Genomic DNA, 25,228 nt, shown 5'->3' on the forward strand with positions numbered 1-25,228 from the left:
GACAATGGAATTTGATGCACGGAAGGTGGGCGGCTGCGGGATGAAGGTGGCGGTGAAGCAACGACCACAATGGAATGTAGCGCATGCACGAGTTCCACAAACACGACCCCCACCTCGTCATGCCCATCGGCTACTGTGCCGACGTCGACTTGTGTAACACCCCAAAAATTAGAGCTTTTTGATTTTTGTGTTGTTATTAACTTTTGACAGTCTTCCAAACATTTTCTTCTAAACTTTGTAATAAAAGTTCACCTCGCCCTTGCTTACACCTGGATCACAGCACAGCCAAGACCTGCCCATCTCAATTCCTAGTTATCTAGAATTTGAAACCCTAGCTCTGAATTAACACAAAGGAAACTTCACTTTCTTTGTTGATCTAGTCTACCCCAATATTCGAAGAGCCTCCCAAATCCATATGGATCAAGGGAGTGACACAATATTGCCATGGCAAAAGCAATATTTCTCTTCCAGAGACAATTACAGTTTCTGCCACTTTTGGGGAAATAAATCCAAGGAATACTTAGGCACCTCAACAATTTTTAATTTTAATTGTAGGTTATCATTGTGCCTATAGTATACATGGGCAAAAGATTGGCTCAATGAGGGCAAGGCAAAGTCTTGCATTAATTGGTAAAGCCCGTATGCCCTAGGTCGCTATTGTGAAGGAACTACCATTTTGGTAGCTCTGAAAATTCTCAAATAATTTGGCAGCACCTAGTAGTCACACATGAACAAAATAAACCACAAACTTGGTCATTCACAGCCACACAAAATCACAAGGCAAGGTGGAAAGTTTTTGCCCTAATTGCAAGGTTGTGAAGGAAGTGTTAGCTAGGAAAGTCTCATGTAGAGTGTCTTGGAGGAGATAGTCACCTTAGCATGCAAACACTCTCTGCAAAGATTCGCAACTTGCCTCACAAACACCTTGCTCTCCAATTTAAAATATGAAGGAATCCAGCAATGGGTCATCTTAGGACAAGTCAAAGCACACACACACACACACGCACGCACGCACGCACACGCACACGCACACGCGCACGCGCGCGCGCGCACACACACACACACGCACGCACGCACGCACACGCACACGCACACGCACACGCGCACACACACACATGCGAGAATATCTTATTGAGATCAAGATTCGGTGGGAACCAGTGAAAACCATGTGAAAACAATATTTTGAAGTTGCAAAAAAAAATCTCAAAGTTGTTTTCGCCCGATTTTTCGTAATAAGCTAGACAACTCTCTTATTCTAAATGAATAGACATATCTCCTATTGGTTTCTCAAAAAAAAGAAAAAATAAATGCAACTAGATATGCACTATTTATCTTTCTTGGCTCGAATAATCTCTACACTTATGTACATTTCCCGTTGATCCCTCTCAACCCCTTGGTCAGGATCTCCTTTTAATTATTTTTGTGAATGCAGATCGCGACCTGCTATCAAAGATAGGTCGTGGATGAGGAAATGGCTAGTCTGGGGTTTAGGATTTGCTAGCAATAGTTGATGTTGCTAGCGCTTCCTTATTGTCGACGCCAAAGCAGTTGCCAAAAGGCCCAAACTTCCTTTAGCTTTGTGATGGTGCGGTTCATCTTAGATGAATGGAAACCATTGCTTAGGGGGGTGTTTTATCGAGTAGGCATGGATGGTTGTGTAACCTGAAGATGCTAGGAAACACCAGTATGTTTTTTTTTCATGTTCCTTATATCGATGATAGACCTAAAAACAATATTGATGGACATGAAGGATGGTGTGTTCATAGAGATCAACAAGAGGGGAGATGTCAAAGTGATAGGGCTTATAGCTAGGGAAAAAAATAGACATGCCTAATAATCCGGCAGGCAAGCACCACGAGGGAGTGTCACTGATCTCTACACACACCCCATTACCCATGTTTATCAATTGTTGTTTCTAGGGGTATGGAGATAATCCTATTTGCTGTTTTCTAGCATCCTCAACTTACACAAACCCATCCATCCCTACTTCACTTGACACACCCCTAAGCTGTGGATTTCATTCATCGAGGTGGACTAAACTTTATTGGCATCGAAGGAAGTCTGAAATAGCAACAATAATTGCAATGCTATGTTTTCTCAATATTCCTTAATGTATTACCGAAAAATGTTTATGCCCCGCTTTATTAATGTATTTACCATCTTCATTGGTGATTTAGGAGTTTATTCCCTCTTTGGTATTAAAGGATTCTTTTCCCAAAGTCAAAAGAAAAGCTAATTCTTGCACAACAATATTTAAAAAAAAAACTGTGCTGCCAAACTTCATTTCTTTTTGAGGGGTGCAAACTTCATTTTTGTTGAAAAATATATTTTTTAGTTCTGTTGAAAAATATATATTCTCCCCAAAACCACCACTCGCGAAACCGATATGCCCAATTCCTACCGCGGAAGTGTTTTGTGCCGGAAGTTTTCGGCCCAAAACAAAGAGAGCGTTAGAGCATCTCCAACACGCGCCCAACGCGGCGCGCGCAAAAAACAGCTTTAGCGCGCGCCCATCGCCTGGTTTGGCGCGACACGCTGCGCCTGCTCCAGCAGCCGCGCTAAAATGCAGCGCGCGCGCCGCTCCAGCAGCGCGCAAAAAATGCAGCGCGCACACAACATTTTTTTTAATTTTCGAACGCATAGATAAAATAAAAACTAGATAGATTGCATAAATAAAAAACGATACATAGGTATTTTACATCGGTGCAACTAGATAGATAGTTCGAAAGCATAGATAAACTACGGCGCAACTAGATAGAAACTACTCTAAGTCGCTATCATCATCACCATTATCATCCTCGGCGGTGTCGTCCGAGGTGTCTAGCCAGATGTCCAGCCACCGATCATCGTTCGGCGCGAAGAACGACTGCCCACCTGCTGCAACGATGTCGGACTGCGCATTCGCCAACGCCTTCCGCTGACGCCTTTCCAACCGCGTCTCGCGGCGCCTTCGTGTGTCCTCTTCACGGCGCCTTGCCCAGTAGGCCTGCTCGTAGGCGACATCCTCCGGGTGGCGCTGGCGCCACTCCGCCATGACCCGCTCGTCCTCCTGGGCGACGAGGAGGCGGCGTTGCCGCTCGGCGTGCTCCGCACGGTCTTCCGCCGTGTTCAGACGAGGCAGAGGGGCGAGGTTGAGCGCTTGCTGGAGCGTGTACACATCTTGAAAGTTCATCTGGCCGCGCGGCTGGCTTAGGCGCCACGCCACCGCGTCGTACGCGCGGGCGGCCTCGCGCGCCGTCCTGTATGTGCCGAGGCCGAGCTGGAGTTCGCCGGAGCGTATCTCCGCGGTGTAGCAGCCGTTGGGGCGCAGGCGGACGCCGCGGTAGCAGGACGCTCCTCGGCGGCGCGTCGGTGGCGGGGCGCTCGAGCAGCGCGTGGCAGAGAGGGAGAGGAAGAGGGGAAGAGGAAGTGTGGAGAAGCGTGTGGCGAAGCGGCGAAGCGGCGCGCAGCTTTATAGGCGCGCGAAGCGGCGCGCCAAATCTTGCGCGCGAGCTGGCGCCTTTTCGCGCGCGCGCAAACGGTTTCGGCGCGCGCTTGTTTCCCGCGGCCGCTGGAGCGCGGCAAACCGCCCCGTGCGCGTCGTTTGGGGCGTCCGTTGGAGATGCTCTTAACCGGAGGTCCGACGGAGCGGTGAGCCGTCGGCGGTAAACGGGAGGAATGGCGGCGGCGGTGTCCCATCTGGATCTGGACGGTGGCACGAAGCGGCGACGGAAGGAGGAGGAAGTAGAAGCAGGCGCGGAGGCGGCAGAGGACCGCATCTCGGAGCTGCCGGAGGCGCTGCAGCTGCACATCCTCTGCCTGCTCCCGCTCAAATCCGCCATCCGCACCGGCGCGCTCTCCACCCGGTGGCGCTCCCTCTGGACGCACCGCTGGCCGGCGCCCTCCTCCCTCGACTTCCACCTCGGCACCCACGACTCCCCCCATCCGCTCCTCGAAACCCTGGAGCGGCGCAGGCGGCGGCGCCTCCAGCGGTTCGCCCTCTCCTTCCACATCGGCAAGCTCAAGGCCGAGCACTTCCGCCGCTGCCTCGACTACGCGGCCGCCTGCGCCGTCGAGGACCTGCACGTCCACCTCTCAAACCGCGTCTTCAACATCTTCTTCGACTACCGGCTCCCGCTGGGCGACCCCCACCTCGCGCGCCTCTCGCTCCGCGCCGTGACCGTCGACCTCCCCGTGTCCTTCTCCGCCCACTCCCACCCCTTCTCCGCCCTCGAGGTCATCCACCTCCACTGCGTCCGCATCTCCGACCGCACGGTCAACCGCCTGGTCGCCGCGTGCCCCCTCCTCCACACCCTCGATCTGCGCTACTGTGAAAGCCTCCTCTCCGTCATCGTCACGGCGGCCGGGGCACACCTGAGGAGCCTAACCCTTGCAGAGTGTGGTTCGGAAGCCGAAGTATTTTTGCCGGCGATGCGTCCAGCCTGCGCTCATTCCACTACAGCGGCGCCTACATTCCGGCCTGCAGCATCCTGGCCACCGCCAATCTTGCTGACCTTTACATCTGCTTCGGAGGACCTAACCGCTGGAGGCAATTGTCAGGACCTTATTGCGAGCTGCGCACAAACTGGCTTCAACTGCTAACCAATTTGTCCAACCTCACCGTGCTTACCCTCTGCAGCAGTGCCCTACGGGTTCGTCGCTCTCTGCATTTCATGCTATCCGGTTGATCCCAATACTCAGTTACTGTCTTACTGATAAACTTCTTCTTGCAGAGACTGTCTGCCAAAGCTCGTGCCAGGTTAGCTGCCACAGGCGCTGCACCATGCAAGTTGCTGAATTTGAGAGAGCTTCAGCTACTGATGTTCGCAATGGAGATCGATAACATAAACGACATTTACACTTTCCTTGTGGCCTGCTGTGGCCCTCGATTGGAGAGGTTATTTGTGCAGGTGAATAAATTGCCTTTGACTTTTGTTGGCCTGCTGTGGCCCTCGATTGGAGAGGTTATTTGTGCAGCTTCGACTTCGTATACAAGCTGTCAAAGAGATTGCCTTATGGCCTTGACAAATGCATTCAGTTAGTAGTCATTGTATTGTTGCTTGGTTTTGATGTGCTCACTTATTTTGAATGCTTACTACACCCTCTTGCAGCTTCCGACAAGTAGTTGTCAGTATAGGCCAGAGGATGAACCATCAGGATCAGAATCTGAGGAAAATGGGTCAGTGGAAGAGCTATCAGAGCAAGAAACAACGGAGGAAGATGAGCTAGAGGAAGAGCTGTCAGAGGGAGATGACCCAGAGGAAGAGCTGTTAGAGGGAGATGACCTAGAGGAAGCGCTGTCAGAGGGAATTGAACACGAGGAAGAGTTGTCAGAGGGAGAGTCACCTGAAGAAAATCAATCACAGAAACATGGGTCGAGGGAAGAGATATCTGATGGAGGGCAATCAGAGGAAGAGGCAATAGAGGATGGTGATGGCTTTGAGAACCTTCTGTTGGTCAACATGATGAATTTCAAGGGGCGCCACCATGAGATGCAGCTAGTAAGCCTTTTCTTGAAGATGTCTACTAGTCTCAACCAACTGATACTATTTACTCCCAAGACTGATCACCCAGAATGGCTTCAGAAGGATCATATGAATAATTCACATATTCTTGAAAGAAAACTATCGCCTCTAAGAAAGGCCTCACCGAATGTTCAGATAGTACTCAGTGAACCTGATGATAGTGCAATCCAGCCGTTGCACGAGGCTTTTGTCAAGGTTTAATGATTTGTTTGTTGTGGAGTTATGACCAGATAATGCGAAATATCAGAAACTAGCAACTACTAGTATTAGGCAAGACAAAGAACAAGCTAATCTGCAAGGTAGGCAGGATGCTGTGTTCTGGAGTACGTCGTCTGGGCCTTATACTCCCTCCGTCCGGAAAAGCTTGTCCCTCAAATGGATGTATCTAACACCAAGTTAGTGCTAGATACATCCATTTGAAGGACAAGTTTGGGACAAGTTTTTCCGGACGGAGGGAGTATTTTGCAGCTTAACTCCTTAAGACTCTTATAGAAAATATGATGACTGGGACTTGTTATGCCCTAGCTTTGACTTGTACCTCAATCAGTTGGTATGGCAACGAGTGTTGCAATTTTATTTTTCAGTTTTCCTTATTTATTATTGTCACTATTGCCATCTTCATTGGTGATTAAAAGTTCCTTTCCTGGCGCCAAGAGAATACCCATGCATGAATCCTGGGAATTGTACCCAGTTTGACAGATCTTGGCTGAATTATGTACTGCTGATATGTTTAATCAGATGTTGACTTCTATGTCACTTGTCTGCAGCTGGATGAAGTCACTTTCTACATGTGCTCTACTGTTAAATCAGCTTACCTTCCGCTGGTGTAATCCTCAAACATATGACTACAATACAAGTTCTTTGTAGCATGTGGTGTATTGTAAATTCAGTTAAGCCTGTCAGTGGCATAACTCTCAGGGGGTTGCTGACAGCATCAAACAGTGTCATGTTTGCTTACCTATGTATGTGTCAGTTTTTTTCCCCTAGTGTGTGCAGGATAGGCAGGATGCCAAGTACTATAATCCATGAAGGACGAATTATCATCGAGTATATACTATATTTTCTGGGCCTTAAATTCTGCACCTTAAACTCCTTAAGACCCTCAAAAGATCCTATGATCCAGTTTCTGAATCGACCTTGTTGGTGTTCGGTTTGAACAAACTGATCATAATTCAGTTCAACAGCTGGGCAAGAAAGCCTTATGAATATAATGTAGTAGGCTGAGACTTGCTGTGCTCAAGTAACTTTTTGTTTTCCTCAATCTTCATTTAGTACAGCATTACTGTAATCAGCTGCAACAGTTACAATGTTATCTTTTCCCACTTTTCCCTTGTTTATTGTCCAACCATCTTTATTGCTGATTCAAGAGTTTAGTCCCTTTTAGGCATGATCATTAAGGGGTTCTTGTCCTGAAGTCAAGAGAAAACACCAAATCATGTAATATGGGAGCTCAACCAGCATGAATCCTGTAAACTGTACCGGCCAAATTCTATATATCTATTGTCAGATGCTGACTTGTCTGTTGTTTGGATGCAAAAGTTCTGAATATTTGTTCCTCTCTACATGTGCTGCACTGTAAATCCAGTGTGCCCTGCCATTTAACCGGTTAGGATGACCGTTAAAATTTGGTGAGATCTGATCATCATCAGAAACACATCGGGTATTGGTAAGATCCAAGAGCAAAGAGATATGTGGTTCCTTTCCTTGTACAGACCAATGCCGTTTTCCTATATTTGCCTCATCAATCACTTGGCAGCTCGCCTCAGATCAGAGGAACGACTGCATGACTGACCTTGCAAGCATATACTCTCGATTTACACATCATTCACGGATAATCAAGAGGAAATGAAAAAAAATGGAGAATCTGAACCGGGTTTAGGAGAACAAAAATGGGTCCTCTAGTACTAGAAATCAGTTGGGGCCCCAGCACACGACGTGGTACGCCTTGTGCAGCTTCTCCTCCTCGGACCGCCTGGGCCGCGCAGCCCTGCCGACGGCCTTGGAGGAGGAGGAGGAGGAGAGGGACGCCGGGATGGCGCGGCGGCCGGTGAGCACGGCGCGGTGGTAGAGCGAGCGGAGCGCGTAGTCCCAGCGGCAGAGCCCCGCCTGGTCCTTGAGCGCCTCCACGGCCGCCATGCTCGTCGCCACCACCAGCGACGCCCCCTTCTTGGTCGCCGACGAGCTCATCTCTGTCTTGTGCTTCCGATAGATGGGTCGATTTCTCGCGAGCTGAGGTTGTGCTGAACTCTGTAGGTTGAGTCGACGCAGTGTGCCACCGACGAGCAGCAGGGGCGAGGTGTTTATATACGCGCGCGTGGGCAATGGATTCAGCCAGCGTGCAGCGAGATGCAGGGGGAAACAGGGGGCTCTGGTTGCTGGTTTCGGGCGAGTAGGCACCGACCACACCCAGATTCCCAAAAACCGGGGGTTGGACCGGTGGGTTCGCTCGACAAAAGTGAGGCCTACGCACGGCGCCACCCACTAGTTTCCGGAGTTCCGGCTTGACGTCGTTCCTTGGTTCGGGGCTATCACGCTGGTCGCACCAGAGCGTAACGTGCGCTTTGCTCCGCCGTGAAACTAATTAAGTATATTTTTCTTCTACTATAAGGGTTATTATTATACTGAAAGTGCGTTATATCGATTAGAGGGGGGATGAATAGGCGATTTTTATGAAAGTCTTCAAAACGTGGAAGTTTCGAAGACAAACGATAGAAATAAACCTATTACCATGCAGCGGAAGGTAGACTACACTAGACAAACCATAGTCAAGTATTCAATGAAGTGAAAGCACAATGACTAATAGCAGTTAGGTAGTAAGGATCAAGTAGGAAGATATTATGAAGCCGATCAGAATAAGCAGTCACTCAGTGAAGACAGAAGATAGTGCAATCATACAATGACTTCACAAGGACCAACAGTAAGTAAAGGGAAGGGAAGGATGAAACCAGTGACTCGTTGAAGACAATGATTTGTTGGACCAGTTCCAGTTGCTGTGACAACTGTACGTCTGGTTAGGGCGGCTAGGTATTTAAACCTGAGGACACACAGTCCTGGACACCCAGTCCTGAACACGCAGCTCAGGACACCCAGTCCTCACCGTATTCCCCTTGAGCTAAGGTCACACAGACCTCGCCCAATCACTCTGGTAAGTCTTCAAGGTAGACTCCCAAACCTTCACAGACTTCGTTCACCGGCGATCCATAATGTCTCTTGGATGCTCAGAACGTGACGCCTAACCGACTGGAGGATTCACAGTCCTCAAGTGTAATAAGTCTTCAGATCACACAGATAAGAAGACTTAAGTGATGTCTAACACTCTTTGGCTCTGGGTGGTTAGGGCTTTATCCCCGCAAGAAATTATCTCTCAAAGGCTTCGAGGTGGGTTGCTCTCAAACGACAAAAGCCGTACTTTAACTCTGAGCAGCCAACCATTTATGGTTGTAGGGGGTGGGCTATTTATAGCCACTAGGCAACCCGACCTGATTTGTCCGAAATGACCCTGGGTCACTAAGGAACTGACACGTGTTCCAACGGTCAGATTTCAAACACACACGGCAACTTTACTTGGGCTACAAGCAAAGCTGACTTGTCCGACTCTGGACAAGATTCGCTCTCATAGTCTTCACTCGAAGATATAGGTTTTGGTTAAGCATCACTTCAGTCATTCTGACTGGTTCTCTTGGACCCCACTTAACAGTACGGTGGTTCCTATGACTCAATAAAGAAGAAAAAGAACTACGAAAGATCTGAGTCTTCGAGCTCCATAGGCTTCATGCGATGTCTTCTCTTGTCATAGTCTTCAATGAGAATATCTTCATATACCACCTTTGACATCAATGTCTTCATACATTTTTAGGGGTCATCTCTGGTAGGAAAACCGAATCAATGAGGGACTTTCACCTGTGTTATCCTGCAATTCTCACAAACACATTAGTACCTCAACTAGGTTTGTCGTCAATATTCCAAAACCAACTAGGGGTGGCACTAGATGCACTTACAATACCAATTCACACTTTGACCGTACCATGAGGGAGGTCGAGAAAATGTGAACCCTGCACAAGCCAAAAGCGACGCAGACAATGAGACTGGCGAAGAATCCGAAGGTAAGCCGTTGGACATCCCCCAAAGTCGTAATGGCCGATGCATCACGAAAGTCGTGGCTGGAGTGAAAACCGACGAGGTTGCTCAAGCAAGGCGGTAGCCCTTTGTGCCGATGTCAAGGTAGCTGAGAGCGTAGGGTGGTGTAGTCGTGGTCGAGATAGCCGTGCGAAGAACGCCGTGGTCAATGTCGAGTCGAGGTGGCCAGTGTTGACGAAGTCGCCATGAAGCTGCGGGCGCAAAGATGCCCCGAGTTAGTCAGAGGCGCAGTGGTGTCGAGGTAGTGGTGAAGAATATAGAAGACCAAAGTCTTCATTGCACCTTCCAGCTTGGCATGTGGAGAATGTCCTTTGATGGGCCAGAGAGTTCGCCTTATTATGTGATAAATAGTCCTTGGCAGATACTCAAGGTCTTCAACAAAGAACTCCTTAGGATATGCAGCATCTTGTGGCAATGGCTTCATCATACTGAGCATCTGACTCATGTTTGGTTCAGGCTTCTGAAAGATGCTCTCTATAGCTTCACAGTGAAGCTGACAGCCAGGTTCGTAGAGATCGCCAGGAGTGGGCAGACCAGTGAGCTCAATGATATCAAAGGCTTTGGCTTCGTGATGAACATTTCCTGTCATCCACTCCAGGACCCAAGTCTTCGGATCTCTGTTGTACCCATGGATGTGAAGTGTGGCATAGAATTGGAGCAGCAACTCTTCATTCCAGTGCTCTTGGTCGGTGACAAACGGCAACAATCCAACCTCCTTGAAGCAATCCAGAGCTTCTTCCAGACAGGGTAGACCAACTATTGCTTCGATGTCAAGACGCTTATGTGGGAAGATGCGATCTTGATTGTATAGAATGCAGGAGTAATAGCTTCGCTGCGGATAGCTCCAGAACCGATTAGAACATATTCTTTCCCTTGAGTAGGGGTTCTTGGAGCTATTGAAAAAAGTGTTGTTTGCTTTGAAGCCGTTGACATTGAAGGATCCAGGTGCTGATGCAGGACCTGGAAACCTGGGCAATCTTGGGATTGGCTTCTGTACCTGAGGCCTGTGCTCAACATGATAGTCAAACTGAGGACCAACAGCAGGCGCAGGAGCAGAAGGAGTAGCATTAGTGGCTTCGCTGACTTCTGGTGCTTGGGTTGGTGAAGGCTCCACATTGGCTTCAGTCACGACAGCGTCAGTGGCGTCGGTGGCAGCCTCAAGATTCTCAACCTCCACTTGATGAGCTGGAGGGTCGGTCACAGTTACGTTCTCCTCGAGAACAGCTTCTGGATGAGACGGGGGTGTAGCAACTCTTGGGGTTTCTTCTTCATCGGCTGATGCAGCCGGAATGTCTTCAGCAGCTTTAGCTTCAGACTCGGAGACTGGAGGCCTTGGTCCTTTGCGAAGCCTGCGTAACGCTGGCGACGCCTGTGGAGTTGGAGTTGGCTGGGCCTCAAAGTCATCTTCCTCTTGTGCTTGTGGGTGATCAGCCCATGATGCATCCTGAGCAATTGGCGTCAGAGGACGACCAATGCTGATGAGTTCGTTGTGCGTTAGCACAGGCGATGATACCTGTTGGTGCTCGATCTGAGAAAGAACTGCATCATCTTCAACATGGTCATGGTGACCAATGTCTTCAGCAGCGGTGGGATCAGCTGCTGGAAAGTCTTCAGCTTCATGAGCCTTTGTGAAAGCAGGCTCATGGATAGTCAGTTGGCGTTCTTGATGTTCAGTGACTGGGCGAACCATGAAGATGGGTTCAACTATTAAGGACTCTGTGGGAGTAGCCCGTTCCTTCTTGGTCTTCCGCTTCTTCTTGGAGGGGGCAGTAGCAGAGGCTTCAGGATGTTTCCTCTTTCTGGCTTCAGCCTTAGCAGTACTCGTCTTCTTCAGTTCTGAAGCGGTGGACCTGGCCTTTGGCTTCGAGCCAGTCATGCTGGTTGGGAAGACAATGGGATGTGCTTCCTGCCTTGGTGCGTCGGGTTCGGCCATAGCGGGCTTCTTCTTCTTCTTTGCAGCCATCCTGGGGTCGATGCCAGGACGCCCAAGGGCCTTGCGCTTCTCAGCCTCATTGTAGGCTTGCACACACTTGTCAGCCAGGCTCTTCATGCGCTCACGAGAACCTTGAGCTTCTTCACGCTTCTTGAGAAAGGCTTCTTTAAGCTCGTGCAGTATGATCTTGAAGTTCTTGACCTCTTGCACGCTGAGCTTGGCCATATGCTTCTTGAACTGAGCTTTCTCAAAGTCAATCTTCTGCTTCAGTTCGACGATGCGCTGAGCTAGAGCTAGCTCTGAAGCAATGGCGCCATGGAAGGCGACGCTGAGACCAATGGGAAGTTGCAGGTCTTCAAAGCTGAGGTTGGGCGTTTCAAACCACTCATCGATGAAGTCGTGGATGATTGCCACGTCAAAGAGAGGCAAATTGTTGAAGATTTCTGCTTCTTCTTTGCTCTTGATCAGTTGCTCAAGAGCGTCATCTGCAAGATCTTCATCACTGGACAGATCAATGGCATCGTTGCGCAGAATAGTAGCAGCAGTCAGTTCTTGGCTGGTGTGTGGCAGAGGCATCTTGACTTTCTGGGGCTTGGAGATGCGTGACAGATCTTCAGACTGCACACTGTCTTCAGGAGGTGCAGTAGCCAGTGGCTTCGCCCGTGAGATTTTTGGTGGAGCAGCTGATCTTGAAGCCTTAGCCTTCTTTGGCTTCTGCGGCTTTGGAGTAGGCGCTGGGCTTCATCAGTGTCAGCATCATCATCAGAATGATCCACTTTGGCACCTTGAACTGAGATGTGAGTGATGAGGCCATCAAGGTTGTAGAAAGGACCGATGACATTGGGTTCTGCATCGCGTGTGCCGTCAGCCCGGGGAGCAGAAGGACCAGGGTTGAAGTCTAGTCCCAATGACTTCTTGTTTTCCTTGGCCGATGCCTTTGCGTGCTGGAAGTTGCGCTTGGAGAGATTATTGTCACGACACCATAGCAATGATGATGGGTCGGCATCTTCAGGCTGAGGTCCACGGACCATACACGGATAGAAACCCTGAGCAATAGCTTCAGCTCTGTTCTTGGGTGGAAGGCCTCGGAAGAGAATATCACCCCAAGGACTTTTGATAGCACTCTTCTCAGCATATTCCTTGGTCACGAATCTGTATTTGTACCACTGTTTTGCCTAATATCTTCGAATCCACTGGATTTGGGTCTTGCGCTGATTATAATCCTCTTCAGGATCTGTCTTGTAAAGCTCTGAGAGGTCATCAGGCAAATCTCTTGATGTTCCCCCACGACGCTGTCTGCCTCCCTTCCTTGCAGATTTCTCTGTAGCCATGAGCTTTAAACTGAATGGCTTCAACATGTTCAAAGGCTTCAGAGGCTTTCGCTTGCTGGACAAACAGGAACTGGCTTCGGGAGAATTTATATGATGCTGTAAGAATTCTGCAAATGAATGCAGACTATGAGAACCAAGGGATTCTCCCACGGACATGTACCTGTGACAGCATTAAGGTGCGAGGGAAGGGGAAGAGGTCATATGCATTCTCAAAAGATTTTGAAGATAAATCAGTTTAGAAGACATTGACCTCATCGTGCGAAGACATTCACTCATAGATAAGGAGTTGGTTCCAGATTTGTACGAATCCAGAGCTCAGTACAAGTGAGGAATCTAACTGCTTTGTGAAGCATAAGTGAACATACTAGGCATAATATGAGATGCAGTATGAAGTGGATCCAACATGTGTGAACAGAAACTACTTGTGGTAGAAAGTGATGGATCTGTAGGATCAAAGGGGCCGTAAAAAGAAAGTTTTATTTACCACACAAGGAACTGCTACATGGAGTGGAAGAGGAGGCCGAGCAATTCGATCGTCCGTGCCCTAACTTGGCGACGGAGGATGAAGGAAATATGCCCTAGAGGCAATAATAAAGTTATTATTTATTTCCTTATATCATGATAAATGTTTATTATTCATGCTAGAATTGTATTAACCGGAAACATAATACATGTGTGAATACATAGACAAATAGAGTGGTACTAGTATGCCTCTACTTGACTAGCTCGTTAATCAAAGATGGTTATGTTTCCTAACCATAAACAAAGAGTTGTTATTTGATTAATGGGATCACATCATTAGGTGAATGATCTGATTGACATGACCCATTCCATTAGCTTAGCACCCGATCGTTTAGTATGTTGCTATTGCTTTCTTCATGACTTATACATGTTCCTATGACTATGCGATTATGCAACTCCCGTTTGCCGGAGGAACACTTTGTGTGCTACCAAACGTCACAACGTAAATGGGTGATTATAAAGGTGCTCTACAGGTGTCTCTAAAGGTACATGTTGGGTTGGCGTATTTCGAGATTAGGATTTGTCACTCCGATTGTCGGAGAGGTATCTCTGGGACCTCTCGGTAATACACATCACATAAGCCTTGCAAGCATTGCAACTAATGAGTTAGTTGTGAGATGATGTATTACGGAATGAGTAAAGAGACTTATCGGTAACGAGATTGAACTAGGTATGGGATACCGACGATCGAATCTCGGGCAAGTAACATACCGATGACAAAGGGAACAACGTATGTTGTTATGCGGTCTGACCGATAAAAGATCTTCGTAGAATATGTAGGAGCCAATATGAGCATCCAGGTTCCGCTATTGGTTATTGACCAGAGACGTGTCTCGGTCATGTCTACATTGTTCTCGAACCCGTAGGGTCCGCACGCTTAAGGTTTCGATGACAGTTATATTATGAGTTTATGAGTTTTGATGTACCGAAGTTAGTTCGGAGTCCCGGATGTGATCACGGACATGACGAGGAGTCTCGAAATGGTCGAGACATAAAGATTGATATATTGGACGGCTATATTCGGACACCGGAAGTGTTCCGGGGAAGTTTCGGATAAAATCGGAGCACCGGGGGGTTACCGGAACCCCCCGGGGGGTTAATGGGCCTCATGGGCCTAAAGTGGAGAAGAGGAGGGGCTGCCAGGGTAGGCCGCGCGCCCCCTCTCCCCCTAGTCTGAATTGGACAAGGAGGGAGGGGCGGCGCCCCCCCCCTTTCCTTCTCTCCTTCCCCCTCTCCTACTTGGACAAGGAAAGGGAGGGGAGTCCTACTCCCGATAGGAGTAGGACTCCTCCTGCGCGCCTTCTACTAGGGCCGGCCGCACCCTCCCTTGGATCCTTTATATACGGAGGCAAGGGGCACCCCTAGACACACAAGTTGATCCACGTGATCATATTCTTAACCGTGTGCGGTGCCCCCTTCCACCATAGTCCTCGATAATATTGTAGCGGTGCTTAGGCGAAGCCCTGTGACAGTAGTACATCAAGATCGTCACCACGCCCTCGTGCTGACGGAACTCTTCCCCGACACTTTGCTGGATCGGAATCCGGGGATCATCATCGAGCTGAACGTGTGCTTGAACTCGGAGGTGCCGTAGTTTCGGTGCTTGATCGGTCGGGCCGTGAAGACGTACGACTACATCAACCAAGTTAACGCTTCCGTTGTCGATCTACAAGGGTACGTAGATCACACTCTCCCCCTCTCGTTGCTATGCATCACCATGATCTTGCGTGTGCGTAGGAAATTTTTTGAAATTACTACGAAACCCAACAGAGGACACCTACGGCGACGGCGGAGAGGACGATGTCCGCGGTCGGCGTGAAGACGGCATCGGAGAGGTTGCGGCAGCTAAGCGCTTCGTCGCCGGCGTCGTCGAGGGCTAGCGGTGGCGCTAGGGTTCGTGCGAGAGTGGAAGAAGAGATAATGACTGTGGTGAGGCGTGTATTTATAGGGACAGGGGCGGCTCAGTGTTATTACACAGGTGCCCCTGGTGATTCACATCTGAGGAACACGTGGTCATCATGCAGCATATCGGAGGTTGTTCCATGTCCCACGCACGCCTGGATTGTCGGGTGGTCGTTCCCACTTCTCCGGGTTTCAGGTGAAGGAATGAGCATTGAAAACGGACTTAATGTTTGTCTCTGTGTCTTCTGCTGACAAGGACGCAGAGAAGACATTCGACAGTTTCAATAGAATGCATATGATTTGGAGAGATAGAGTTTGAGATAGAAAGCATAGAGAGGTTAGGGTCCGATCACATTCACTTAGTTCAAAAGATTCAATAAGAAGACATAACTATAAGTGAATGCTGTAGAGGACAGAACACTAGTATATATATATAATCAACATAGTGAAGATAATCATGAAGACATGTTGAAATTGAAGCCAAACCAAATGTGAAGACATAGTAAATGTAACGCCATGGGTAAAACACTTCAACAGAAGAATTTGGTGGTGGCGTTACCCACCGTATAGGAAGTATTAGACCCAGACACGGCGCACAATTATCGTGGCGCTCTGAAGTCAAATTCCACATTAATGTATTCACACTTAGAATGCATGTCTTCATTGATTGAAGATATACTTTACTTTGTGTGTTGCACATCTAAGTCATCAATATGCATAAGTGTTAGGATGTGTGCTTGATCACAGGACATTTGAGGATTCCAAGATATTTAGCTCATACCGTAACTTACAAAATCTCTTCTCATCCAAGGGCTTGGTGAAGATATCTGCCAATTGCTCTTCAATGTTGACGTGTATGATATCAATATCTTCCTTCACAATATGATCTCTGAGAAAGTGATGAAGAATTTCAATGTGCTTTGTCTTCGAGTGCTGAACTGGGTTGTTGGCAATCTTGATGGCGCTTTCGTTGTCGCAGTAGAGTGGCACTTGCTTCAGATGAATGCCATAGTCTTTGAGTGTTTGCTTCATCCACAGAAGCTGAGCGCAGTAAGATCCAACAGCAATGTATTCAGATTCAGCAGTGGAGAGAGATACACAGTTCTGCTTCTTTGAAGACCAACATACAAGTGATCGTCCCAGAAAATGACATGTGCCTGATGTAGACTTGCGATCCACCTTGTCACCAGCATAATCAGCATCCGAGAATCCAACCAGATCAAACTCTGAGCCCTTTGGATACCACAATCCTAGAGTTGGGGTGTGAGCCAAATATCGAAGAATTCGCTTCACAGCTAAGTGATGCGATTCCTTTGGTGCCGCTTGGAATCGAGCACACATGCAAACACTAAGCATAATATCTGGCCTAGATGCACATAGATAAAGTAAAGAACCAATCATGGAGCGGTATACCTTTTGATCGAACTCTTTACCATTGTCGTCGGGACCCAGATGATGTTTGGCTGGCATTGGCGTCGTGAAGCCTTTGCAGTCTTGCATACCGAACTTCTTCAGGCAATCTTTGAGATACTTCTCTTGAGATATGAAGATGCCGTTGCGTTGTTGTCGTATTTGAAGACCGAGGAAGAACTTCAGCTCTCCCATCATGGACATCTGATATTGCTCTTGCATCGTATATCCAAACTCTTCACTGTACTTCTGATTGGTGCAGCCGAAGATAATGTCATCCACATATATTTGGCACACAAACAGTTCACCATCATATGTCTTCGTGAAAAGAGTGGGGGTCTAGGGAACCAGGTATGAAGCCTTTGCTCTTCAGGAAGTATTTGAGTATGTCATACCAAGCACGAGGGGCTTGTTTGAGGCCATACAGTGCCTTGTTGAGCTTGCATACCATGTCAGGATGTTTTGGATCTTCAAAGCCAGGCGGTTGTGCAACATACACTTCTTCTTAAATCTTGCCATTGAGAAAAGCGCTCTTCACATCCATTTGGTATAGAAGTATGTTATGATGATTTGCATAGGCCGGCAGTATGTGTATGGCTTCAAGTCGAGCCACAGGAGCAAATGTTTCATCGAAGTCAATCCCTTCCACTTGAGTATATCCTTGAGCAACGAGACGAGCTTTGTTTCTGACAACTTGACCATGCTCATCTTTCTTGTTGCGGTATATCCATTTGGTGCCTATTATATTGTGCTTCCGAGGATCAGGACGCTTAACCAGTTCCCATACATTATTCAGCTCAAACTGTTGAAGCTCTTCTTGCATAGCTTGAATTCATTCAGATTCCATGAAGCCTTCTTCAACTTTCTTGGGTTCTGTTATTGAGACGAATGCGAAGTGCCCACAAAAATTTGCTAGCCGTGTTGCCCTTGAACGAGTGAGCGGACCGGGTGCATTGATGCTATCAATTATTCTCTCAATCTGCACTTCATTGGCAACACGTGGATGTATAGGGCGAAGATTTTGCTCTTGTTGATCATTGTCATTGTTAGAGGGATTGTCTTCAGGCTGAGCATTGTCTTCAGGTTGATCAGGTGCAGAGATGATAAGTTCCTCTTCAGGTTGAGCTTCAGAGGGTATGATTTCTCCAGTTCCCATTAGTTTGATTGATTCACTTGATGGAACTTCATCTAGCACATTTGGCAGGTGCTTTCTTTGTGAGCCGTTAGTCTCATCGAACCGCACATCCACTATTTTAACCACTTTATAATGAAAGAGATTGAAGACTCTGTAGGAGTGCGAATCCTTTCCATATCCAAGCATAAAGCCCTCATGTGCTTTTGGTGCAAATTTTGAAGTGTGATGTGGATCCTTGATCCAGCACCTGGCGCCAAATACTCTGAAGTAACTGACATTTGGCTTCTTGCCAGTAAGGAGCTCATAAGGTGTCTTGTTCAGAAGCTTGTGAAGATAAACACGATTGATTGTATGGCATGCAGTATCAATGGCTTTAGGCTAGAATTTTCTTGGAGTCTTGTATTCATCAAGCATCGTTCGGGCCATCTCAATGAGTGTTCTGTTCTTGCGTTCGACGACGCCATTCTGTTGTGGCGTGTACGGGGCTGAGAATTCATGTGTGATGCCCAAAGTATCAACATATGTATCAAGGCCAGTGTTCTTGAATTCAGTGCCATTGTCACTTCTGATGTGCTTTATCTTGACGCCATAGTTGTTTATTGCTCGATTTGCGAAGTGTCTGAAGACATCCTGCACTTCAGTCTTGTAGAGGATTATGTGCACCCAAGTATATCTAGAATAATCATCAACAATGACAAAGCCATAGAGACAAGCAGTAGTAGTAAGAGTTGAGTAATGAGTGGGACCGAAAAGATCCATGTGGAGCAGTTCGAAGGGTCGAGTTGTTGTCATGATTGTCTTCGAGGGATGTTTGGCCCTCGTCATCTTTCCTGCTTCACAAGCACCGCATAAGTGATCTTTCTTGAACTTGACGCCCTCGATGCCTATGACATGCTTCTTCTTTGCAAGGGTGTGGAGGTTCCTCATGCCAGCATGCCCTAGCCTCCGATGCCAGAGCCAGCATTCTGAAGCTTTTGCTAGAAGACATACGGCAAGCTGTGGTCCTGCTGAGAAATCTATCACGTACAAATCATCCTTCCTATACCCTTCAAACACTAGAGACTTGTCAGATTCCATTAGAACAAGGCAACGATATTTTCCAAACATTACGATCATATTTAAATCGCAAAGCATTGAGACAGACATTAAGTTGAAGCCAAGGGATTCAACAAGCATGACTTTATCCATTTGTTGATCCTTTGAGATTGCAACTCTACCTAGACCCAATACCTTACTTTTACCAGTGTCAGCAAATGTGATGTGACTCTTGTCGGATGGACGTAAGGTTGAGTCCATAAGAAGGCTTCTTCTACCAGTCATTCGATTGGTACACCCACTATCAATAATCCATTCTGAAGCAGCTGGTGTCGTACCCTACAGTGCAGTTAGGGGGATATGCTTCACGAAGAGAATTGTGAAGCAAAAACATTTGATGAACCAGTGGGTTATGAAAGCTTAGATCGAGATTAGGACTGATAGGGAGAGTAGCAAGCGATTCAGGAACGAAGTACATAATAAGTCCATTCGGGCATTTGATCTTGCGCCCTACAAGATGTTTAAGGTCCCCAGCAATAGCATCAGACGATTTTGGTTTTCTGCTGGAGACCCTTCCCTGCAAAAGAGAGTTAAGCTTTCTTAGCCACCCACATCTTCAAGGGTGGCTTAGAAGCAATAAGTCTAAGTGCAGCATCTGAGAACTTTGGCTTTGGAGCCTTAGCAAAAAGTCTTGCAGGTGGACAATAGTATTTATAAGAATAAGCAGAATAGTTCTTGGTCTTATGAACATGGCGGTTTGATGAACTGCGCTCATATTCATAGGCCTGAGTATGGCTTCCCTGCAAAACATTTGCGTTAGTTTGACTCCGGTGAGTCCTTTGTCTGTATGAAGCCTTTGGACCGTATGAAGCCTGTGGTCTGGGGTTTGTCTTCTTCACTTCTGGTGTCATGATGACATTCACAGGAAGATTCTCCAAACACCTTTTCGGCACCCAGATCTTCTTCATAGGCGGTCCATTCCTGCAGTTAGTACCAATATACCTGGCAAAAACTTCACCATTCTGATTTTTAAACAGTTTGTAGTTTGCATCAAAGGATTCATCAATAACAATGGGGTTAGCACAAGTGAAACCAAATAGAGTGGATGGATCTGCTGAAGGTTCCTTTGCAGCAACCCATGTGGTTTTGGGGTACTGCTCAGGTTTTCAGTAAGAGCCATCAGCATTCATTTTCCTTTCGAACCCAACACCCTCTTTCCTAGGGTTTCGGTTCAGGATCTGCCTTTTGAGGACATCACATAGTGTCTGATGCCCTTTGAGACTTTTGTACATCCCTGTTTCAAGCAATGTCTTCAACCTAGCATTCTCATCAGCAATAGCAGTGGTATCCTCAGCAGAGGGGTTAGTTCCCACATCAATAGTTGAAGATATTGCAACAGTAGCAGCAGTAGAACATTCAGCAACAGAAGTAGCATTATCACGCTCAATGCATTTAAGACATGGTGGTTCAAATCCTTCGTGAGTTGAACTGATCTGTTCGGCGCGAAGCGACTCGTTTTCTTTTTGAAGATCTTCATGAGCCGCTCTCAATTTCTCAAGATCTTGCTTCCTTTGAAGATAATCATAGGAAAGCCTTTCATGAGCTGTTGAGAGTGTTTCATGACGACTTTGAAGTTCCTCATACTTAACGTGAAGATTTTTTATGTCTTCAATTAAGGACTCAGATCGAGTCATTTCAGCGTCTAATAGATCATCGCTTTTGTCTAACAGTTTTTGAATGTGTTCCATGGTTTTCTGTTGTTCAGTTGCAATTTTAGCGAGTGTTTTGTAGCTGGGTTTGGAACCACAATCAGAGTCATCGTCACTAGATGTTTGATAGCGAGTAGTGCGTGTGTTTACCTTGGCACCGCGTGCCATGAAGCAATAGGTAGGAGTGGAGTAGTCTTTGTCATTTGCATAGGTGTCGGTGATGGAGTCATTGTCTTCGGTGTTGAAGATGGACTTGGCAACATATGCTGTAGCCAGACTCGCAATGCCAGAATCGGACTCCTCCTCAGACTCCACCTCCGCCTCCTCAGAAGCGGACTCCTCCTCTGAATCCATTTCCTTACCAACAAACGCACGTGCCTTGCCAGATGAGCTTTTCTTGTGTGATGAAGACTTGGAGGAAGACTTGGAAGAAGATTTTGAGTATTTCTTATTCTTCTTCTTGTCGTCGGAGTCATACTCCTTGCTCTTCTTCTTCTTGTTGTTCTCATTTTCCACTGCGGACACTCAAAGATGTAGTGGCCAGGTTTCTTGCACTTGTGGCATGATCTTTTCTTGTAGTCATGAGCAGAAGCTTCATCATTCCTTGAGCTTGATCGTGAAGACTTTCTGAAGCCTTTCTTCTTGGTGAATTTTTGGAACTTCTTCACAAGCATAGCAAGCTCCTTTCCAATGTCTTCAGGATCATCAGAACCGATGTCAGATTCTTCTTCAGATGTGGAAACAACTTTTGCCTTCAAGGCACGAGTTCGCCCATAGTTGGGACCGTAGATGTCTCTTTTCTCAGAAAGCTGAAACTCGTGTGTGTTGAGCCTCTCAAGTATGTCAGACGGATCGAGTGTCTTGAAGTCCGGACGTTCTTGAATCATCAGGGCTAGGGTGTCAAACGAGCTGTCAAGTGATCTCAGGAGTGTCTTGACGACTTCATGCTTGGTGATCTCAGTAGCGCCGAGGGCTTGAAGCTCATTTGTGATGTCAGTGAGTCGATCAAACGTGAGCTGGAAATTCTCATTGTCATTTCTCTTGAAGCGGTTGAAGAGGTTGCGAAGGACACTGATTCTCTGATCTCTCTGGGTTGAGACGCCTTCGTTGACCTTGGAGAGCTAGTCCCAGACTAGCTTAGATGTTTCCAAAGCACTCACGCGGCCATACTGTCCTTTGGTCAGATGGCCAAAGATGATATTCTTGGCAGTAGAGTCCAGTTGAACAAACTTCTTGACGTCAGCAGCAGTGACACCTTCACCAGCCTTGGGAACGCCGTTCTTGATGACATACCATAGGTCAACGTCAATGGCTTCAAGATGCATGCGCATCTTATTCTTCCAGTAGGGATATTCAGTTCCATCGAAGACAGGGCACGCAGCGGAGACTTTAATTATCCCTGCAGTCGACATAGCTAAAACTCCAGATGGTTAAACCGAATCACACAGAATAAGGGAGTACCTTGCTATGATACCAAATGAAAGTCTTCAAAACGTGGAAGTTTCGAAGACAAACGATAGAAATAAACCTATTACCATGCAGCGGAAGGTAGAGTACACTAGGCAAACCATAGTCAAGTATTCAATGAAGTGAAAGCATAATGACTAATAGCAGCTAGGTAGTAAGGATCAGGTAGGAAGATACTATGAAGCCGATCAGAACAAGCAGTCACTCAGTGAAGATAGAAGATAGTGCAATCATACAATGACTTCACAAGGACCAACAGTAAGTAAAGAGAAGGGAAGGATGAAACCAGTGACTCATTAAAGACACTGATTTGTTGGACCAGTTCCAGTTGCTATGACAACTGTACGTCTGGTTAGGGCGGCTAGGTATTTAAACCTGAGGACACACAGTCCCGGAATGTTGGGGAACGTAGTAATTTCAAAAAAATTCCTACGCACACGCAAGATCATGTGATGCATAGCAACGAGATGGGAGAGTGTTGTCTACGTACCCAACGCAGACCGACTGCGGAAGCGCTGACATGACGTAGAGGAAGTAGTCGTACGTCTTCACGATCCGACCGATCAAGCACCGAAACTACGGCACCTCCGAGTTCGAGCACACGTTCAGCTCGATGATGATCCCCGGACTCCGATCCAGCAAAGTGTCGGGGAAGAGTTCCGTCAGCACGACGGCGTGGTGACGATCTTGATGCGCTACAGCAGCAGGGCTTCGCCTAAACTCCGCTACAGTATTATCGAGGAATATGGTGGCTGGGGGCACCGCACACGGCTAAAGAATAGATCACGCGGATCAACTTGTCCTTCTGGGATGCCTCTACCTCAGTATATAAAGGAGTAGAGGGGGGAGGCTGGCCGGCCAAGCTTGGCGCGCCAGGAGAGTCCTACTCCCTCTGGGAGTAGGATTCCCCCCCCCCCCAATCCTAGTTGGAATAGGATTCGCGGAGGGGGAAAAGAGGAGGGGGCCGGCCACCTCTCCTAGTCCTAATAGGACTAGGGGAAGGGGGAGGTGCGCAGCCCATCTAGGGCAGCCCCTTCTCTTTTCCACTAAGGCCCACTATGGCCCATATAGCTCCCGGGGGGTTCCGGTAACCCTCCCGGTATTCCGGTAAAATCCCGATTTCACCCGAAACACTTCCGATATCCAAACATAGGCTTCCAATATATCAATCTTTATGTCTCGACCATTTCGAGACTCCTCGTCATGTCTGTGATCACATCCGGGACTCCGAACAACCTTTGGTACATCAAAATTGATAAACTCATAATATAACTGCCATCGTAACCTTAAGTGTGCGGACCCTACGGGTTCGAGAACAATGTAGACATGACCGAGACACGTCTCCGGTCAATAACCAATAGCGGGACCTGGATGCCCATATTGGCTCCTACCTATTCTACGAAGATCTTTATCGGTCAGACCGCATAACAACATACGTTGTTCCCTTTGTCATCGGTATGTTACTTGCCCGAGATTCGATCGTCGGTATCCAATACCTAGTTCAATCTCGTTACCGGCAAGTCTCTTTACTCGTTCCGTAATACATCATCTCACAACTAACATATTAGTTGTAATGCTTGCAAGGCTTATGTGATGTGCATTACCAAGAGGGCCCAGAGATACCTCTCCGACAATCGAAGTGACAAAACCTAATCTCGAAATACGCCAACCCAACATGTACCATTGGAGACACTTGTAGTACTCCTTTATAATCACCCAGTTATGTTGTGACGTTTGGTAGTACCCAAAGTGTTCCTCCGGTAAACGGGAGTTGCATAATCTCATAGTTATAGGAACATGTATAAGTCATGAAGAAAGCAATAGCAACACACTAAACGATCGGGTGCTAAGCTAATGGAATGGGTCATGTCAATCAGATCATTCAACTAATGATGTGACCTCGTTAATCAAATAACAACTCATTGTTCATGGTTAGGAAACATAACCATCTTTGATTAACGAGCTGGTCAAGTAGAGGCATACTAGTGACACTTTGTTTGTCTATGTATTCACACATGTATTATGTTTCCGGTTAATACAATTCTAGCATGAATAATAAACATTTATCATGATTATAAGGAAATAAATAATAACTTTATTATTGCCTCTAGGGCATATTTCCTTCACGGACACCCAGTCCTGAACACGCAGCTCAGGACACCCAGTCATCACCGTATTCCCCTTGAGCTAAGGTCACACAGACCTCGCCCAATCACTCTGGTAAGTCTTCAAGGTAGACTCTCAAACCTTCACAGACTTCGTTCACCGGCGATCCACAATGTCTCTTGGATGCTCAGAACGTGACGCCTAACCGACTGAAGGATTCACAGTCCTCAAGTGTAATAAGTCTTCAGATCACACAGACAAGAAGACTTAAGTGATGCCTAACACTCTTTGGCTCTGGGTGGTTAGGGCTTTATCCCCGCAAGAAATTCTCTCTCAAAGGCTTCGAGGTGGGTTGCTCTCAAACGACAAAAGTCGTACTTTAACTCTGAGCAGCCAACCATTTATGGTTGTAGGGGGTGGGCTATTTATAGCCACTTGGCAACCCGACCTGATTTGTCCGAAATGACTCTGGGTCACTAAGGAACTGACACGTGTTCCAACTGTCAGATTTCAAACACACACGGCAACTTTACTTGGGCTACAAGCAAAGCTGACTTGTCCGACTCTGGACAAGATTCGCTCTCATAGTCTTCACTCGAAGACATAGGTTTTGGTTAAGCATCACTTCAGTCATTCTGACCGGTTCTCTTGGACCCCACTTAACAGTACGGTGGTTCCTATGACTCAATAAAGAAGAAAAAGAACTACGAAAGATCTGAGTCTTCGAGCTCCATAGGCTTCATGCGATGTCTTCTCTTGTCATAGTCTTCAATGAGAATATCTTCATATACCACCTTTGACATCAATGTCTTCATACATTTTTAGGGGTCATCTCTGGTAGGAAAATCGAATCAATGAGGGACTTTCACCTATGTTATCCTGCAATTCTCACAAACACATTAGTCCCTCAACTAGGTTTGTCGTCAATACTCCAAAACCAACTAGGGGTGGCACTAGATGCACTTACAATACCAATTCACACTTTGACCGTACCATGAGGGCGGTCGAGCAAATGTGAACCCTGCACAAGCCAGAAG

The 25,228-nt window shown here is 47.2% G+C and overlaps 2 protein-coding genes and 1 pseudogene across 3 annotated transcripts; 1 reads left to right on the forward strand and 2 right to left on the reverse strand.

Moving 5' to 3' along the window:
- Positions 1-2,761: 2,761 nt before the first annotated feature.
- On the reverse strand, positions 2,762-3,172 carry LOC147961000 (uncharacterized). The gene has a single exon (XM_087533622.1). The coding sequence runs from the start codon at positions 3,170-3,172 to the stop codon at positions 2,762-2,764; it is 411 nt and encodes a 136-aa protein (XP_087389748.1).
- A 266-nt stretch (positions 3,173-3,438) lies between these two features.
- LOC125522646 (uncharacterized) lies at positions 3,439-6,270 on the forward strand (annotated as a pseudogene). Its single transcript, XR_015611408.1, has 3 exons — positions 3,439-4,631; positions 4,713-4,889; positions 5,091-6,270. The product of XR_015611408.1 is annotated as an uncharacterized LOC125522646 (transcript).
- A 915-nt stretch (positions 6,271-7,185) lies between these two features.
- LOC125523999 (uncharacterized) lies at positions 7,186-7,775 on the reverse strand. Its single transcript, XM_048689080.2, has one exon. The coding sequence runs from the start codon at positions 7,689-7,691 to the stop codon at positions 7,416-7,418; it is 276 nt and encodes a 91-aa protein (XP_048545037.2). The 5' UTR covers positions 7,692-7,775; the 3' UTR covers positions 7,186-7,415.
- Between the last annotated feature and the right edge of the window lie 17,453 nt (positions 7,776-25,228).

This window comes from Triticum urartu, chromosome 7A, assembly GCF_056163025.1.
Source record: "Triticum urartu cultivar PI428250 chromosome 7A, HENAU_Tu73, whole genome shotgun sequence".
In the NCBI taxonomy this organism is placed as follows: Eukaryota; Viridiplantae; Streptophyta; class Magnoliopsida; order Poales; family Poaceae; genus Triticum; species Triticum urartu.

Excerpts from the sequence above, each read along its gene's own strand:
- LOC147961000 (XM_087533622.1), bottom strand. The coding sequence starts at position 3,172 with ATGAACTTTCAAGATGTGTACACGCTCCAGCAAGCGCTCAACCTCGCC.
- LOC125523999 (XM_048689080.2), bottom strand. The coding sequence starts at position 7,691 with ATGAGCTCGTCGGCGACCAAGAAGGGGGCGTCGCTGGTGGTGGCGACG.